The 19744-nt window shown below is 44.2% G+C and overlaps 3 protein-coding genes across 3 annotated transcripts; 2 read left to right on the top strand and 1 right to left on the bottom strand.

The window, feature by feature from the left end:
* The first annotated feature begins 358 nt into the window (after nucleotides 1-358).
* On the top strand, nucleotides 359-3522 carry LOC137361817 (histone H2B-like). The gene is made up of 2 exons (XM_068026430.1): nucleotides 359-526; nucleotides 3196-3522. The coding sequence occupies exons 1-2, from the start codon at nucleotides 359-361 to the stop codon at nucleotides 3520-3522; spliced, it is 495 nt and encodes a 164-aa protein (XP_067882531.1).
* Nucleotides 3523-4386: 864 nt separating this feature from the next.
* Nucleotides 4387-4764, bottom strand: LOC137361818 (histone H2B 1/2-like). The gene has a single exon (XM_068026431.1). It carries the CDS (start codon nucleotides 4762-4764, stop codon nucleotides 4387-4389), a length of 378 nt encoding a protein of 125 aa, XP_067882532.1.
* Nucleotides 4765-5926: 1162 nt separating this feature from the next.
* Nucleotides 5927-18160, top strand: LOC137361819 (histone H2B 1/2-like). The gene is made up of 3 exons (XM_068026432.1): nucleotides 5927-5997; nucleotides 6207-6393; nucleotides 17825-18160. Exons 1-3 carry the CDS (start codon nucleotides 5927-5929, stop codon nucleotides 18158-18160), a joined length of 594 nt encoding a protein of 197 aa, XP_067882533.1.
* The last annotated feature ends 1584 nt before the right edge of the window (nucleotides 18161-19744 follow it).

Here is a 19744-nt window from a genome sequence, read left to right on the forward strand (position 1 = left end):
CAAGACCATTCACGGCCCACGTACCCAAGGACCTACCCCACTGAGAGCAAAAGATTGGAGTGACATTGATCAAGGACAGATAGGCAGTCTGCAATCGTTGCAAGGAGCACTTTGAAGATCTCCTCAATTGTGACTCAGTCCTTGATGCGAGTGCCCTTGACCGCATTCCACAGCATGCTACCCACCGTGCTGTCAGCACAATCCCAGGCTGACAGAGATTGAAAAGGCCATCTGACAGCTAAAAAACAATAAGGCCGCTGGCACAGATGGAATTCCCATCAAAATTCTAAAATCTGGCAGAGAAGCACTCTTGACACAAATGCATGGTCTCATTTCCCTCATTTGGAAGGAGGAGAGCATGACAGGGGATCTCCGAGACACTGTAATAGTGATCATCTTTAAAGCAGGTGACAGGACTGACTGTGGTAACTACAGAGGGGTATCCCTGCTGTCCGCCACAGGGAAGGCCATCACAAGAGTCCCTCTCAACTGCCTCCTCCCCATGGTTGAAGAGTGGAATCACAATGTGGATTCTGTCCATCAAGAAGCACAATGGACATGATCTTCACAGCAAGACAAATCCAAGAAAATGGAGGGAGCAGCAACAACCTTTATACCTGGTTTTCTCTGACCTGACAAAGGCCTTCGACTCTACCAACCAGGAGGGATTATGGAACGTCCTCAAATTTGGCTGCCCAGAGAAATTCATCATCATCCTCTGACGACTGCATGATGACATGCAAGCTGTAATCCTTCCAACGGACCTACCACTGACCCAATCCCAATGCAAACTGGGGTCGAGCAAGTCTGTGTCATCGCACCAATGCTCTTTTCCATCATCCTTGCCGCAACACTCCACCTCATCTCCTGATACTCACAGTACCAGAGACTGACAGATGCAGAATGGATGTCACACTCACAGTGCCAGAGACTGACAGATACAGAATGGATGTCACACTCACAGTACCAGAGTCTGACAGATACAGAATGGATGTCACACTCACAGTACCAGAGTCTGACAGATACAGAATGGATGTCACACTCACAGTCCTAGAGTCTGATAGATACAGAATGGATGTCACACTCACAGTCCTAGAGTCTGACAGATGCAGAATGGATGTCACACTCACAGTCCTAGAGTCTGACAGATACAGAATGGATGTCACACTCACAGTACTAGAGTCTGACAGATACAGAATGGAGGTCACACTCACAGTCCTAGAGTTTGATAGATACAGAATGAATCCACACAGCACCGGAGACTTCTTTTCTTCTTCTTCTTCTTTGGCCTCCTTGTCACGAGCGACAATGGGTAAGCGCCTGGAGCGTGTCAGTGGTTTGTGAAGCAGCGTCTGGAATGGCTATAAAGGCAAATTCCAGAGCGACAGACTCTTCCACAGGTGCTGCAGATAAAATTGGTTGTCAGGGCTGTTACACAGTTGTCTCTCCCCTTGAGCTTCTGTCTTTTTCCTTGCCAACTGCTAAGTCTCTTCGACTCACCACACTTTAGCTCCGCATTTATGGCTGTCCGCCAGCTCTGGCGATCACTGGCAACTGACTCCCACTACTTGTGATCAATGTCACAGGACTTCATGTCGTGTTTGCAAACGACTTTAAAGCAGAGACATGGATGGTCGGTGGTTCTGATACCAGTGACGAGCTCGCTGTACAATGTGTCCTTGGGGATCCTGCCATCTTCCATGCGGCTCACATGGCCAAGCCATCTCAAGCGCCGCTGGCTCCGTAGGGTGTATATGCTGGGGATGTTGACCGCCTCAAGGACTTCTGTGTTGGAGATACGGTCCTGCCACCTGATGCCAAGGATTCTCCAGAGGCAGCAAAGATGGAATGTATTGAGACGTCGCTCTTGGCTGACATACGTTGTCCAGGCCTCGCTGCCGTAGAGCAAAGTACTGAGGACTCAGGTTTGATTTACTTGGACTTTTGTGTTCCGTGTCAGCGTGCCATTTCCCCACACTCACTTGGCCAGTCTGGACATAGCAGTGTTCTCGCACCTGCACTGTTTGGGATCTTCTTCTCCCTGCTGCTCTCACATGCGTTCAAGTCTTCAGAAGAAGGAATTTTCCTCCACACAAGATCAGATGGCAGTTTGTTCAACCTTGCCCGTCTAAGAGCGAACAGCAAATTACAGAAAGTCCGCATCAGGGAACTCCTCTTTGCTGACGATGCTGCATTAACATAGGTTAACTGGCCATTATAAATTGACCCTAGTATAGGTAGGTGGTAGGGAAATGTATAGGGACATGTGGGGCTGTGATAGGAATACGGGATTAGTGTAGGATTAGTATAAATGGGTGGTTGATGGTCGGCACAGACTCGGTGGGCCGAAGGGCCTGTTTCAGTGCTGTATCTGTAAACTAAACTAAACTAAACTAAACATCCCACACTGAAGAGTGTCTGCAGAGACTCACTGACAGCATTGCGGCTGCCTGCAACGAATTTGGCCTAACCATCAGCCTGAAGAAAACGAACATCATGGGACAGGACATTATAAATACTCCATCCATCAATATGGGTGAACACGCTCTGGAAGTGGTTCAAGAGTTTACCTATCCAGGCTCAACTATCACCAGTAACCTGTCTCCCGATGCAGAAGTCAACAAGCACATAGGAAAGGCTTCCACTGGTATGTCCAGACTGGCCAAGAGAGTGTGGGAAAATGGCGCACTGACACGGAACCAGAGACTGAGAGCTACCAAATTACATAAAACACTCAAACACAGTAGCAGAGAGTAAAATAAACGGAATTAATTGCACACTCACATGCAATAGCAGAGACACAACGACACAGAATCAGTCAATAAGTGTCCTCCCAACAACAGCCAGGACATTTCCAGGGATCTTTACACAGGGAGCGACTGTTATACAATAAACGGGGACTGGAGAATCTTTGTGAAATATCCTTCCTGATTGCAGGAAGGGTGTTTGTGATTGGTTGCAAATATTTATTCTGATTGGATGGCGGAAGACACCAATTAGAGAATTACAATATAAAACCGTTTTGACATCACTCCCAATCACCCAATCACAATCTTAACTTTCCCCCATCCCTCATTAGCATAGAGCTGTGGGATTGTCTATTTAATCCGCACTCGGAAGGGGTTTGGTTTATTTCTGTGTCTGCAATTGGATCTGAAGATGGTTGAGGAGAAGAAGAAAGCAGCTGCTAAGAAGGGCGCCAAGAAAACTGTGAGTAAACCGTCAGCAAAGGGCGGCAAGAAGCGGAGAAAGTCGAGGAAGGTGAGTTACTCCATCTGCATCTGCAAAGTGATGAAGCAGGTTGACCCCTCCAAGGCCATGAGCATCATGAACTCGTTTGTGAACGATATTTTCGAGCGCATCGCGGGTGAGGCTTCCCGGCTGGCCCATTACAACAAGCGCAGCACCATCAGCTCCCGGGAGATCCAGACCGCCGTGCGTCTGCTGCTGCCCGGGGAGCTGGCCAAGCACGCCGTGTCGGAAGGGACAAAGGCGGTGACCAAGTACACCAGCTCCAATTAAAACTGCACAATTGACTGAAAAACATCCCAAACACAACGGCTCTTTTAAGAGCCACCCACAACCTCTCTGAAAAAGCTACAACATCATCCGGATGGTATCAATTTGTTTTTTTTTATACAAAGGGTCTGGAACTTTCTAAATGCCTTTGTGATATCTGTTTTAACCCCATGGATTCTGGGTGATTCACTTTCACTGTTGAGATCTTTGTGTCTCTACTTAATAATGCCGTGTAAATTAATTACTGATCACTGACCCCATGTGCGCGTTCATTTTCGCTATTGTACTATTTCGTCAATAAGCTGACTGATCAGTTCTCAGTCACTTGTTTCCCTTGTTCAAGCTCGGCCTCAATAATAAGTACATTTACTAGAAACCCCGCTGTTGTAGGAAACCTCAGTCTCTCATTTCAACTCCTGACAGTAAAAATCTTCTCTCCGGTTTTGTCTCCCACAAATAGGTTCATTCTAGAATCAGTGATGCGGTATCTTGACAAAGATTGACCTGAAATGTGTCCGCTTCCACAATGCTGTGAATGAGACTTTCTGCCGCCGCTTTCAGAAAATTTCAAAAATGACGGAGAATAGTCCGAGATCAAAGCGCACATGGGCTCAGTGATCAGTAATTAATTTACGCCCCATTATTAAGCAGAGACACAAAGATCTCACAGACAGTGAAGCTGAATCACCCAGAATCCAGGGGCTTAAAAGAGATCAGAAAGGCAATTAGAAAGTTCCAGACTTTTCGTATAAAAAAACAAAACAAATCAAAACCAGAGAGATGATGTTGTAGCTTTTTGAGAGAGATTGTGGGTGGCTCTTAAAAGAGCCGTTGTGTTTGGGATGTTTTTCAGTCCATTGTGCAGTTTTACTTGGAGCTGGTGTACTTGGTCACCGCCTTTGTCCCTTCTGGCACGGCGTGCTTGGCCAGCTCCCCGGGCAGCAGCTGGCGCACAGCGGTCTGGATCTCCCGGGAGCTGATGGTGCTGCGCTTGTTGTAATGGGCCAGGCGGGAAGCCTCACCCGCGATGCGCCCGAAAATATCGTTCACAAACGAGTTCATGATGCACATGGCCTTGGAGGAGATGCCGGTGTCGGGGTGAACCTGCTTCATCACTTTGTAGATGTAGATGGAGTAACTCTCCTTCCTCGACTTTCTCCGCCTTTTGCCGCCTTTTGCTGACGCTTTATTTAAGGTTTTCTTGGCGCCCTTCTGAGCAGCTGCTTTCTTCTTCTCCTCAACCATCTTAAGATCCAATTTCAGACACAGAAATGAACCAAACCCCTTCCGAGTGCGGATTAAATAGACAATCACACAGCTCTATGCTAATGAGGGATGGGGAAAAGTAAAGATTGTGATTGGGTGATTGGGAGTGATGTCACAATGGTTTTCTATTGTAATACTATAATTGGTGTCCTTCACCATCCAATCAAATTCAAACTTTGCAGCCAATCACAAACATTCATGCTGCAATCAGGAAGCATGTTTCACAAAGACTCTCTCCAGCTGCAGTTTACATTGAAAGTGCCGCTCCCTGTGTCAAGCTCTCTTGAAATGTTCTGCATGTTGTTGAGAGGACGCTTATTGATAATTCTGTGTCGTTGCTATTGCATGTGAGTGTGCAATTAATTCCATTTCTTTTATTCTCTGCTCCTGTGTTTGAGTGTGTTCTGTCATTCAGCAGTTCTCAGTCTCTGGTGCTGTATGGATTTATTCTGTATTTATTTATTTCGGGATATAGCACTGAAACAGGCCCTTCGGCCCACCGAGTCTGTGCCGACCAACAATCACCCATTTATATTGACCCTGCAGTAATCCCAATCTGCACTAGGGGCAATTTACAATGACCAATTTACCTATCAACCTGCAAGTCTTTGGCGGTGGGAGGAAACCAGAGCACCCAGCGAAAACCCACCGGTCACAGGGAGAACTTGCAAACTCCGCACAGGCAGTACTCAGAATCGAACCCGGGTCCCTGGAGCTGTGAGGCTGCAGTGCTAACCACTGCGCCACTGTATATGTCAGACTCTGGTACTGTGTTTGAGTCTGACATCCATTCTGTATCTGTCAGTCTCTGTTGCTGTGTTTGAGTGTGAGGAGTTGAGGCGGAGTGTTGCGGCGAGGAAGATGGAAAAGAGCGTTGGTGCGATGACACAGACTTAGCTGACCCCAGTTTGCATTGGGATTGGGTCAGTGGTAGGTCCTTTGGGAAGGATTACAGCTTGCATGTCATCATGCAGTCGTTGGAGGTTGGTGACGAATTTTTCCGGCAGCCAAATTTGAGGAAGACGTTCCATAATCCCTCCTGGTTGGTCGAGTCGAAGGCCTTTGTCAGGTCAGAAAAGACCAGGTAGAAAGGTTGCTGCTGCTCCCTACATTTTCTTGGCGTTGTCTTGCTGTGAAGATCATGTCCACTGTGTCTCTTGATGGACAGAATCCACATTGTGATTCCAGTAGGAGATCTTCAGGCACGGGGAGGTGACAGTTGAGAAGGACTCTTGTGATGGCCTTCCCTGTAGTGAACAGCTGGGATACCCCTCTGTCATTACCACAGTCGGTCTTGTCACCATTTTTGGTGATGATCACAATGACAGCATCTCAGAGATCCCTGGCGTGCTCTCGTCCTTCCAGCTGAGGGAAATGAGACCATGTATTTGTATTAAGTGTTCTTCTCTGTCGTATTTTAGATTTTCAGAGGGAATTCCATCGATGCCGGTGGACTTCATTTTTTTTTTACCTGTTAGATTGCCTTTTCAATTTCTGTTGGGCTGGGATTCTGCTGATGTCATGGTGGGTAACAAGCTGTGGAATGTGGCACTTGCATCAAGGACTGAGTTGCGATTGAGAAGATCTTCAAAGTGCTACTTCCAACGAGTGCTGACTGCCTCTCTGACCTTGATCAGTGTCATTCCATTCTTTACTCTCAGTAAGGTAGGTCCTTGGTAATTTGGGCCATAAATGGTCTTGACGGTGCTGAAGAATCCACACATGTCGTGGCTGTCAGCAAGTTGCTGTACTTCCTGCACTCTTTCAGTCCATCAGCTGTTCTTTAGTTCGTGTAAGCAGATCTACTCTCCCGGACGAGTGGGAAACTATTGCAACTACATTGCCTGCAGTCCTGAAGCAAGGCCACTCCAACATCTGTCATCGAGCTGCAGTATGCTGACAATGCTTGCATATGCGCACACTCAGAGGCCAAGCTTCAAACCCTCATCGATGCATTCATGGAGGCGCATGAAAGAATTGGCTTGAAGCAAAACATCTGGTAAGCTAAGGTCCTCTGCCAGCCTGCTCCCCGACACTGCCCCCGACTATTAAGATCCACGGCGAATCACTGGACAATGTGGATCACTGCTCATACCTTGGGAACCTCCTGTCACCAAGGGCAGATATCGACAATGACACTCAGCATCGCTTCCAGAAGGCCATGTGGCCCATAAATCCTGCTCTGCCATTCAATAAGATCATGCCTGTTCTGATTGAGGCCTGAATTCCACTTTCCTGCATGTGCCCATTGACCAATGACTCCCTTGTACATCAAAAATCTGTCTATCACAGCCTTGAATATATTCAATGACCCAGCCTCCACAGTCCTCTGGAGAACAGAATTCCAAAGATGAGCAACCCTCTGACAGAAGAAATTCCTCCTCATCTCTTTCTTGAATGGGAGACCACTTATCTTGAAACTGTGGCCCATAATTCTACATTCCCCCACAAGGAGAAGCATCTTCCCAGCATCTACCTGTCCAGCCCACTGAGAATCTTATAGGTTTCAATAAGATCACCTCTCAATCTTCTAAACTCCAGCGGGTAGAGGCCCAATCTGCTCAACCTTTTCTCACAAGTCAACCCTTCATCCCAGGAATCAGCCTAGTGAACATTCTTTGAACTGATTCCAATACAAGTATATCCCTCCTTAAGTAAGGACACCAAAACTGTATGGAGTACTTTAGTTGGGATGCCACTAATGCCCTGCACAGTTACAGCAAAACTTCCCTACTTTTATACTCCATTCCCCTTGCTAAAAATTCCAACATTCCATTTGCATCCTAATTGCTTGCTATACCTTCATGCTAACTTTTCTGTAATTCATGTACCTGGCACCCAGATCCCTCAGTACAGCAGCATTCTGCATCTGTCACTATGTAAGTAATATTCTGTTTTTCTATTCTTCCTGCCAAAGTAGACAATCTCACATTTTCCCATATTATACTCCCACTGACTTGCCCACTGACTTAACCTATCTATATCTCTTTGCAGACACTTTATGTCCTCCTCACAACTTTATTTCCTACCTATCTTTGTACCATCCATAAATTTGGCAACAGTACACTCAGTCCCTTCATGCAATTATTAATATAGACCATAAATAGTTGAGGCACCAGCACTGATCCCTGTGACATTCCATTAGTTACAGTTTTCCAATCTGAAAATGCCCCATTTGTCCCCACTCTCTGTTTCCTGTGAGTTAGCCAATCCTATATCCATGTGTGTGTAGTTTTCAGTTTGTATCTATCAGTGTCTGGTACTCTATGTGAGTTTTGGACTCTTTCATACTCTCTCACTGCTATTTTTTGTGTGTTAGGTTGCTTTAGATGACTCAGGCTGAAGTACTGTGAGTGAGGGCAGTAATGAACCTATATCTTTCAGCATCTGGCACTGAGCATGTGTTTCAGCATCACTCTCTATCTGTCAGTATCTGGTACTCTGTGTGAGTGTGGGATTCATTATATAATCTTCCGTCCCTGGGACTGATGGTAAGTCTGGATTTATTCTCAATAAAATGTCAGTACAGCAACAGGCCACAGATGTGGTAGGTTTTAAGCAGACAATATATTTGAGGTTTTGCTTAGTATTAAATATCTGTCACTGTGAACACAATAGTGAAAGATAATGTATCCTACAATCTGATACAGGATTGGTGTGCAAGTGTAATTCAGGCTGTACTAATCAATTTGATCAGTGCCATTCAGTCTGAGTGAGTATCATGGATTTGCATGTAAAATGAGCTCAGTCTGGAATTGTACAAATCTTCCATCTGCCACTGTACGAGATTTCAGGACTGGTATGTAACTTATAGCTCAGACTATACTGATCAAATTTATAATGTATCTTTTAGTTTCACAATCCGGATGAGTTTTAAACTGGAATCTGAGTTTGGATCTCAGGTTATACGATATTTCAGAATCTCTCAATCTGATTATGGACTTGAGTCTAATGTATGTGTCTGGAAACATGATGGGAATTAATACTGATAATAAACTCATAACCTGTGTAAATATTGGGCTAGTATTTAACTTAAATCTCAGAGTACATGATTGAGGTTAATTCTGTAACTTTGAAACAGGAACCACGTGTCAGTTCTCTGTGTGTTTCATTTGTAGCTGAGGTTGCACTATTGTGGGATTGACACACTGATAATTTGATAGTGAGTGAGAAGTTGGACTGGGATGTATGTATCTACCTGTCAGTGGTAATGAGTTGGGGTGACATGGAAACAACGTCTGTCTCTCCTGCTCTATTTGATTGAGGGATTGAAAATGTGTCTCTGGAACTATTTCTGCTGTCTGAGACTGTGGAACTGATGACCTGTCTGTGTCTCTGCACTCTGTGAGTGATAATGTACGTATTGTGTGTGAGAAGGAGATGGTGGCACTCTTCCTTGTAACTTGGGTGGAGGAAATAGCCCATTTATTCTGGTTCATTCAATCATTTGCCTGTTTGAACAAAAGTATGTTTGTAACTAAAATACAGGTGAGATCAAAGATATAGAGTTTTAATGAATTTAATCTCTCAAATAATAATCATTATGGATACCCGCAAAAGAACCACCGCAACACAAATATTGTCACCGTTTCACTCCACTACAATAAGTTTCTTCCCATTCTGTCTCCATCCCCTTGTCCACACACAACCCGAGAATGGCCTCGCCACTCACTCCATGTTCCGAGACCAGTTCCAGATCCACTCCGCCTCTTACAAACAGTCTCCGTCTGCCCCTGAACTTGCCCCGGACTCGATGCTGATCTCTGAGTCTATCTGCGGACATGCTCCCAAAGCGCTGTGCTGCTGGAAGGAGGCTGCTGTTTGCTGCCTTGCTCCGGGACCGGGATCTCTCCATTCGCGGCTGTTTTAAACCATCTTCTTCCGCTCACAGGCAGTGCTGCGGGAGGGGGGCACAGGCCCAGATTTCTGCAGCACTTCAGCCAGAAACGTGGAAAACTTCCGGCACAGAATGAGTCCATTCGGCCCATCGTGTCCGCGCCAGCGGAATGAGAGGGATATAGCCTGTTCCCACAGTTTGTTGTTATTGGACAGTGAAGTGTGGAAACAGAAACGGACAGTCAGGATGTGGGGAGTTACACAAAGAGAATCTATTATAAGCACCAGGTGAGAAGTGTGAAGGACACATTTTAAACAGCGGCTGTTTGGTTTCATTTGAACGGTTAGACCATGGGAGCGGGAACAGGAAATCTGACCTGTGTAAAAGTCCCTGCTCCGTCGGTCAGTCCCATTCATGGCCCAGTGGATTGTTTCTGGATGTTATTTAATTGTTGTAAAATGGCCAAAGCCCCTGGTATGCAGTAGCTGGGGGCTGCAGGACTGCAGTGGAATCAGACACTGACTCTGTTTGTGTTGCTGGGTTTCCTTTGTGATTGTTTTGATCTCTCTTGTAACTTCCACCACATCTCTTCCTGAATTATAATAAATACTTTTTCTTTCTACAGGCAATACTTGAGGAAGCTGAATAAATGTAGTGATTCCTCGACACAAGGGGAAGTGCAGCCAGCTCCTCACACACGGTAAGTACAGTATCAGACACAGAGAGCGGAGACATCAATTCCACAATCACCGACAGCAGAAGTAGTCAGAACACAAAAACACACAAAATAGGAGCGGGAGTAGATCATATGGCCCGTGGAGCCTGCTCCGCCATTCAGTACCATAATGGATAATCTTAGGCTTCAATTCCACTTTCCCGCCTGCTCACCTTATCCCCTGATTCTCTGAGAGATCAAAAATCTGTCTATCGCAGCTTTACTGAATGATGGAGCATCCACAATCCTCTGGAGTAGAAAATTCCAAAGATTCACAACCCTTTGAGTGAAGTAATTTCTCCTCATCTCAGTCCTAAATGATCAGCCCCTTATCGTGGCACTGTGTCCCCATGTATTAGATTCTCTGACCAGCAGAAACAATCTCTCAGTGTCTCCCCTATCATGCCCCTTCGGAATTTTGTATGTTTCAATGAGATCACCTCTCATTCTTCTAAACTCCAGAGTATAGGCCCAATTTACTCAGCCTCTCATCATAGGACAATCCCCTCATCCCAGGGACTAATTTAGTGAACATTTGCTGCACCGCCTCCAATGCACATATATCCTTTCTTAAGTGTGCAGACCAAAACGTCACACTGTATTCCAGATGTGGTCTCACCGAAATCCTGTACAATTGTAACTCACTTCTTTATTGCTGTATTCTAATCCCCTCGCAATAAAGGCCAACACGCCATTTGCCTTCCTAATTGCTTCTTGTACCTGCATGCAACTTTCTGTATTCCTTGCACAAGTACACCCAAGTCTCTTTGAACACCAACAGTTACAAGTTTCACACCTTTTATCAAATATTCTACATTTCTATTCTTATGACCAAAGTGAAGAACTTCACACTTCCCTACATTATACTCCATCTACCATCTTCTTGCCCACTCACTGAACTTGTCTATATCTCTTTGCAGCCTCTCTATGTCCTTCCACAGCTTCCCTTTCCATCCACCTTTGTATCATCAGCAAACTTAGATACATTACTCTCTGTCTCTTCATCTAAGTCATTAATTTAGATTGTAAATAGCTGAGACTCCAGCACTTATCCTTGCGACACTCCATTATTCACTGCCTGCCAATCTGTTTATACCCACTCTATGCTTCCTGTCCATTAACCAATCCTCTATCCATGCTAATATATTACCCACAATTCCATGAGTCCCTTATCTTCTCTATTAACCTTTTATGTAGCACCTTATTGAATGCCTTTTGGAAATCCAGGAATACGACTAGTTTCCCTTTACCCTGCTAGTTACATCCTCAAAAAACTCTCATAAATTTGTCAAACAAGATTTCCCTTCAGGAAAATCATGTTGACTTGTTTGAATGCTTTTCTCAGTGCATTGTTCAGACTTACTGCATTTTCCCAAGGACTGATATTAGGCTAACTGACCTGTAGTTCACAGTTTTCTCTCTCCCTCCTTTCCTGAAAAGCAGTGTAACATTTGCCAACTTCCAATCTGATGGAAATTTTCTGACCCCCTCCCACACCCACTGCAATATTACACGGAACGGGGGTGGGGAGAAACAGCCTGTCTGCCCCAGGTCAATCAAGGCCCTTAATTGGCCAATTAACAGCCACTTATGGGCCTCCTCTCTCTGCTGCAGGTATTTTATCCTTGGTTGGGTTGGGGGCGGGGAGGCAGTGTGGCAAAGGCACCAAGAACCCTGCCTGATAAAACCAGGCGTCTTTCTTGCGGGCTGCGGGGGGTTCCTCCTGATTAGGCACCCTGTTCCCCATGGAGGGCCACCCTCAAAGCTCCAACCGCCCCCATTGGGCACCCCCGGACCCTGTACCTGACCCCCCATTGCCTCAGACTTAAAGGTAACATTATATATTCTATCAGAACAGACTGAATGACAGATAACATAGCACGCCACAAAACTATAGTGTTAGAGTGACAGATATTGTCTCAGTTATTTATTGCAGCCTGAGCTACACATTATATGCCAATCTAAAATCACATACAGTTTCAGACAGAGATACAGTATTTATTCCATAAATGCAAACCGAACTAAATGTTCCACAGGAGTTCATACTATTGAACAAGCCTGGGCTCTTTTCTCTGAGTGGTCACCTAATAGAAGCATTGCATAATATGAAGGGTTTCGTTAGGGTAGAGGTAGAGATGTTTCCCACTTGTGGCGGAGTCCAAAGCTGTCGATATGAAATAGTCAGTAATAAATTAAATAAATAACTCAGGGGAAACTTCTTTACCCTGCTTTGACATCACTTGAGCTGCTGAACATTGTTACATTTAACGTCAAGCTAAATGATTAAATGAGGCAGAAACAATTTGAGAGATTTGCTGATAGGATTAGATGAAGTAGGGTTGGAGTAACCTCATTGGAACTACCAGCACTTGGGCAGAAAAGCCTGTCTCTGTGCTGTAAATACTTTGTAATTCTGTGTAGAGTGAATCCAGAATGACAAACTAACCCAGAGATTAATGGCTACTGAATGCATCCCACACACAGGCAGTACCAGAGACTGACAGATACTGAACAAAACCCACACTCACAGGAAGTACCAGAGACTGGCAGATACTGAACAAAACCCACACTCACAGGCAGTACCAGAGACTGACAGATACTGAACATAACCTATACTCACAGGAAGTACCAGAGACTGACAGATACTGAACAAAACCCACACTCACAGGCAGTACCAGAGACTGACAGATACTGAACATAACCTACACTCACAGACAGTGCCAGAGACTGACAGACATTGAACATAACCTACACTCACAGGCAGTACCAGAAACTGAAAATATTGAACAAAAAGTACACACGCGGACAGTACCTGAGACTGACAGATATTGAACAAAACACACACTCACAGGCAGTACCAGAGGCTGACAGATGTTATGTTCATCCCAAATTCACAGCAGAAACAATAACTGAGAGATCCAACAGAAATCCAACACTTACATATTATACCAGTGACTTAAAGGTACAGAATTAATCGCACTCTCAAATATAGTGCATGTGACTGGGATACAGAATGAGTCTATACTGACACAAAGTACCAGGGAATGACAGATACAGAATGAATCACACAGTCACATACAGCAACAGGGACATTTTGGCACAGTATGAATCTGACAGTCATGTACAGAAACAGAGGCTGACAGATATCAAATGAAACCCACACACACATACAGTGACACAGAGCTATAACATATATGCCACATTCACATATATTACCAGAGATTGACAGATACAGAATGAATTCCACACACACAAACAGTTCCAGAGCCTTATACATTCAGAGTGAATATCACACTTTGTACCAGAGACTGACCAATGCAGCATGAATCCCACACTCCCACTCAGTAATAGAGACTGACAGATAGCCACAAATACAGAATGATTCTCATTCTCATGTACAGGACAACAGACTGATTTGCCACAATGGTGTCTCTAATCTTTGGGCAAACTCAGTGCAATAACAACTCATCTCCATTCCCAGTATTTCTAAATCCCACCTGTCCTCCATAATCTGAACAATTATTGCATGCTGTGACTGACTGTCTGATCTGTAAACTGCACTGTATCACAGATTGCTGACATTTGCTAGCTGAAAGTGAGAACTGCAAAATAGAAGCAGAAATTGGCACAGCCTGTCAGGGTTAATAAACAGGTAATGTGAGGTAATAAACTTTGTAATAAACTCATATTGCTTCACATTTTTATGCTGAAAATAAAAGTAATCAATTCTTAATAAAAATGTTTACTACATTGATCTGATATTTGTAAATGTGCCCTGTTATATATTACACTACATTGAGCAGTATTTCTGTCTGATTTTTCAGGATACTATTTGCTTTACTTCAAATAAAGAAAACATAACTACACACAGAACTGAGCACAATGCTGAAAGTTTCACAGCAAACAGTCAAAAGGGAAAGAGATAACATACAGAAAGAAAAAAAGCTAAAATACTGAAAACACTCAGCCAGTCCAGAAATAACTGTGGAGAAGAGAAGCTCGGGTTAGTGGTCCAGTTCTGTGACCCTTCTATAGACCTGAAACATTGCTCCTCCCTTCTTCTCTCCGCAGATACTGCTGGAACTGCTGAGTGTTTCTGGCATCTTCTGTTATTCAGATTTCTAGCGGCTGCAGTATTTCTCTTTTTGAAGAATAAAACAATCCCTGGGAGGGAATGAAAGTTTACATAAGAAATAAGAGCAGGAGTGGCCACTCTGCCCATCGAAATAGTTCCACCATTCAATAAGATAACAACTGACCTCCTACCTCAACTCCATCTTACCACACTGGCACAGCCCCCTTGATTCCCTTAGTATCCAAAAACCTATCGCTCTCTCTTGAATATACACAATGATTGAGCATCCAGAGCTCTCTGGGATAGAGAATTCAGAAGATTCATAACCCTTTGACTGAAAACAAAATCTCCTCTTCTCAGTCAAATATGACCAAGCCCTTTATACTGAGACTGTAACCCTTCATTCTAGATTGCCCAGCTAGAGGAAACATCCTCCCAGCATTTACCATGTCAAGCCATTGAGCATTTTATCTGCCAGTGAGATTACCTCTCACTCTTCTGAATTCTGGGGAATAGAGGCCTAGTCTATTCAATCTCTTCTCATAGGACAATCCCCTCATGCAAGGAAGCAGCCTAGTGGCACGTCTCTGTACTCCCTCTAAGGCAAGTATATCCTTCCTTAGATAAGGGGACCAAAACTGCACAGCTGTCCAAGCGTGATCTCACCAAGGCCTGTATAATTGCAATAAATACTCATAATCTAATCTCTTTGCAATAAAGACTTACATATCATTGGTTGAGTACCTGCACGTTAACTTTCAGTGATTCCTGGACAAGGACACTCGGGTCCCTCTGAATATAAACATTTCCCAGTCTCTCACTAATTTCAAAAGTGTTCTGTATTGCTGTTTTCCTGCCAAAGTGTGTAACTTTACACTTCTCCCCATTATAATCCATCTCTCACATTCTTGCCCACATACTTAGTCTGTCTAAATCCCTTTTTTCCCTCTTTGCATCTTCCTCACAGTTTACTTTGCCACCTCACTTTATATCATCAGCAAACATGGATAACATTACATTCGGTCACCTCATCTAAGTCATTGATACAGAATGGAGATAACTGAGTCCCGAGCACCAATCCTTGCAGTATCCAACTACTTACAGCTTTCCTGCCGAAAATGACTCGGTTATTCCTGCTCTCTGTTTTTTGTCTGTTAACTACTACTCAATCTATACTAATATATTATCCCCAAATCGCATGGGACCTACATTGGTGTAATAACCTCTTGTTTTGATAACTTATTGAATGATTTTTGAAAATCCAAACAGACTACATCCACTGGTTCCCCTTATCTACCCTGACAGTTACAACATCAACATATTCTAATTAGTTTGTCATTGACAATTTCCTTTTTTAATAAATCCATGTTGACTCTGCCCAACCATATTCTGATATTCCACATCACCCTTTACCATGTCTGTAATAATAGATTGTAGCATATTCCCCATTGCTGATGTCACGCTAACTGGCCTTTAGTTCCATGCTTTCTCTCTCTTTCCTTTCTAGAATAGTGTGGATATGTTTGTTACCCTCCAATCCACAGCTTCCAGAATCCAGGAATTGTTTTTTTATAAGGAACGGGAATAGCTGTGGGAAAATGAATCTGAGTAATTCTATTCTGAGTCCACTGTATGATTCAGGTCAAATAATAATTATCAATAAAAAGGAGTAAAATCAGAGTTCAATTTAACTTTAATTTGAAGGAAATCAGTGTTGGAAATATGTTTATTCAAATTATACACTTCTTGGTTTGGGAAACAAAATTCCTTTGAGACAGCACCCAACTCAGTTCCTATCTTTCAGTTTCTCATCTGAGGAATTTAAGGAACGCCAAACTGTAATGGCTGGGAATCAAACCCGGGAAAAACTGCTTGGAAGGTCATTGACCTGAAACATTAACTCTGTTCTCTCTCCACAGATGCTGCCTGATTGCTGAGTATTTCCAGCATTTTCTGTTTTTATTCCAGCTGTTTGGAAGGCAGTTATGCTCACTGCTCTAACAGCATCGCTCACATGGAGCAATACATTGAGTCTTTCTGTGGATTTTGGGACTGGGCCGCTGTCTTTTGGTCTCTGATGCTGTAATCACAGCCAATAAAATACTCAGCTCAGTTCCAGGTGTTTACAACTGGTGAACTGAAAGGTGACAAGATGTTTCAGGATGTGTCAGGATGTTTCTGAACAGCAATAATCACAATTTTACAACACAGAAAGAGTTAATTTGCACAATTGTGCTGCTCTTTGAAAGAACTGTCCAATCAGTCCCACCTCCCTGTCATTTTCACTTTGCCCTGTAATTTCCCCATCAAATAATGATCCAATTCCCTCAGGAAAGTTATTATTGAATCTGTTTTCACCTCCCTTTTCAAGCAGTACATTTCTGATCATCAGAACGCGTGTTAAAATATCACCTCATCTCCCCCTGGTTCTTTTAACAATTCTGTGTCCATTGGTTACAGACCCTTCTGCCAGTGGAAACAGTTCCTCTTCAACCCATTAGAATGTAGAACACAACTATTAAATATGACATTAACATCTCTGCACCAAGAAGAACGACCTTATCTTTGCTATTCTTTCACGCATCTCTCGTGCCATTCTAGTCAATCTCCTCTGCACTCTCTCTCAGGCTTTGATATCCCTGCTAAAATGTGGAACCTAGAATTAGACACAATGCTCCAGCTGAGGTCGATAACCAGTGAGATTTATAAAGGTTCAGCATAAACTCCTTGTTTGTGACCCGTACTCTAATTTCTGGTTTCTAACCCAGTGTCCGCTCTGAGCTGTTGAAACTGCCTGAATAAATATTTCCGCCCAACAAAGTGCTCAATTTCGAGGCCGGAATGTGAGAAGCTGCTGAGAATAAGAGACCCTCGCAGTCAGGCGTCATTTCCCGGTGGATTTTTCAATAGAAACTGGGGCTGGAGAGAGTCTTTGGGAAATGGAATTCCTGAATGCAGTGAGAGAGTTTGTGATTGGTTGCAGATAGAAAACTATTCTGACATCACTGCCAATCACCCATCACAATCTTTACTTTCTCCCATCCCTCATTAGCATAGAGCTGTGGGATTGTCTATTTAATCCGCACTCGGAAGGGGTTTGGTTTATTTCTGTATCTGAAATTGAAACTGAAAATGGTAAGGTACCCCCACCAAGCTGAACTGAGGGGCTGGACCCCTGGGAAACCCCTCGAACTGTATCGGGAAATTTTTCATTTGCTGTAAATGTAAAAATGTAATTGGCATGACAAATGTGAAATGGAAGGGTTGTGAAGTAACACATGATTGTATTGAAGGAAACTGATCTCCCTTGCAATGTTTGTATTTTTTGGTGCTGTTTGGCAATGTATTTTTTACAGATTTTTATGAATAAAGTATATTTTGGAAATAAAAAAAAAAGAAAGCAGCTCCTAAGAAGGGCGCCAAGAAAACCTTAAATAAACCGTCAACAAAGGGCGGCAAGAAGCGGAGGAAGGAGGGTTACTCCATCTACATCTACAAAGTGACGAAGCAGGTTCATCCCGACACCGGCATCTCCTCCAAGGCCATGAGCATCATGAACTCGTTTGTGAACGATATTTTCGAGCGCATCGCGGGTGAGGCTTCCCGCCTGGCCCATTACAACAAGCGCAGCACCATCAGCTCCCGGGAGATCCAGACCGCCGTGCGCCTGCTGCTGCCCGGGGAGCTGGCCAAGCACGCCGTGTTGGAAGCAGCAAAGGCGGTGCCCAAGTACACCAGCTCCAAGTAAAACTACACAATGGACTGAAAAAATCCCAAACACAACGGCTCTTTTAAGAGCCACCCACAATCTCTGAAAAAGCTGCATCCGACATCTTTATGAAATCACTTTAAGACAATGTATAATATAATAACGGTCCCACTGCTGTGTTTGTATCTCCTGTTATTAACCGAACACGAACCCATAATCTGATCACCCGCCTTCAATTTTCTTGCTTAAAGCTGCTCTGTTTCTGGTTTTTCACAGCCCCTGAATGACCGCATTAACAGCTGATTTCAGCGGTAAGGATTAGACATTCATCCCTTCAGTGATTAATCATTTTATTAACAGCGACTCTCCGCAGTGTAACAGCCTGGGATGGGATTATTACAGAGCAAGTTAAGGGCCGTTTGAGGACTTGATCCGGCTCCCTCTTTTCAGAGAAGGTCACTGGGCTCTGATTCAAAACTAAACTGAGTATTTCACTTCAGGCCAATGCAGGCCCCACCCGGGACAGTTTGAAAGCGATTGTAGAATGAGTCACAATTTAAATCACATTTTACAAGTTGAATAAAACAAAATCAAGAGATGGGACTACAAATCTTTGACGAAGGATGACATTTATTTTAATCCGCTCCTTTCCGACAATGAAATTGGCGGGCTTTTTGAAATTGACAAATTCTCTGCTTCTGATGTCGTGGCGGGTAAATCCCGCCCTCTTCTGTTGGTCAGTGACCTGATTGGAGAATAATGTAGGCAAATGAGGTGAATTAAGTACCGACCATTGAGGAGAGTTCTCAGTCTTTAAGTAATGTAAATCCTGCGGAAATTATCCATTTGTGAAAGTATTTGTGAGATTGTGGAAATGTCTGGAGGAAAGACCGGCGGGAAAGCTCGGGCCAAGGCGAAGTCTCGCTCCTCCCGGGCTGGACTGCAGTTGCCGGTGGGCCGTGTTCACAGGCTCCTGAGAAAGGGCAACTATGCTGAGCATGTGGGTGCTGGAGCCCCGGTCGATCTGGCTGCTGTGCTCGAGTATCTGACCGCTGAAATCCTCGAGCTGGCCGGTAACGCGGCCCGGGACAACAAGAAGTCCCGCATCATCCCCAGACACCTGCAGCTGGCTGTCCGCAACGAGGAGGAGCTCAACAAGCTGCTGGGAGGGGTGACCATCGCTCAGGGCGGGGTGCTACCCAAGAAAACCAGCGCTCAGAGCTCCCAGAAAAAGTAAAGCAGACAAAATGTCATCTAATAAACCAAACACTCTTTTCAGAGCCACCCACAGTCTCTGTGAAGGGGCTGATTACTGTCTGATTCCAGCATGTCAGGAACAGAACAGAATAGGAACTATTTAAAATGTTTATGAGCAACTATTTCAGTGGCTTCTCACTGTCCCCCTGATCCCTGTGTGAAGGGAAATTACCAATAGTCTAATTTATTCCTTTCAACACCGAGTTTGAGTTATTGGTCCCTTAAGGATTGCTGAATGGAGTCTTCTACCGCCGGTTACAGATAAGAAGTGGGGGAAAAAATGACAGGTTAAAGCTATGCGTAAAATAGCACCAGGAATTTGTGGCGATAATAGCGGAATAAAGAAAGGTTTTTAAAGGTTGGTGG

This window comes from Heterodontus francisci, unplaced genomic scaffold (genome assembly GCF_036365525.1).
Source record: "Heterodontus francisci isolate sHetFra1 unplaced genomic scaffold, sHetFra1.hap1 HAP1_SCAFFOLD_430, whole genome shotgun sequence".
Taxonomy (NCBI): domain Eukaryota; kingdom Metazoa; phylum Chordata; class Chondrichthyes; order Heterodontiformes; family Heterodontidae; genus Heterodontus; species Heterodontus francisci.

Bases quoted from the DNA above. Each gene is read 5' to 3' on its own strand.
- LOC137361817 (XM_068026430.1), top strand. From the start codon at position 359: ATGACAGGGGATCTCCGAGACACTGTAATAGTGATCATCTTTAAAGCA. The intron at 527-3,195 runs GTGGATTCTGTC...GCTGCTAAGAAG, and splicing joins TTGAAGAGTGGAATCACAAT to GGCGCCAAGAAAACTGTGAG.
- LOC137361819 (XM_068026432.1), top strand. From the start codon at position 5,927: ATGTCCACTGTGTCTCTTGATGGACAGAATCCACATTGTGATTCCAGT. The intron at 5,998-6,206 runs GTGACAGTTGAG...GTCGTATTTTAG, and splicing joins AGATCTTCAGGCACGGGGAG to ATTTTCAGAGGGAATTCCAT. The intron at 6,394-17,824 runs GTGCTGACTGCC...GCAGCTCCTAAG, and splicing joins CAAAGTGCTACTTCCAACGA to AAGGGCGCCAAGAAAACCTT.
- LOC137361818 (XM_068026431.1), bottom strand. From the start codon at position 4,764: ATGGTTGAGGAGAAGAAGAAAGCAGCTGCTCAGAAGGGCGCCAAGAAA.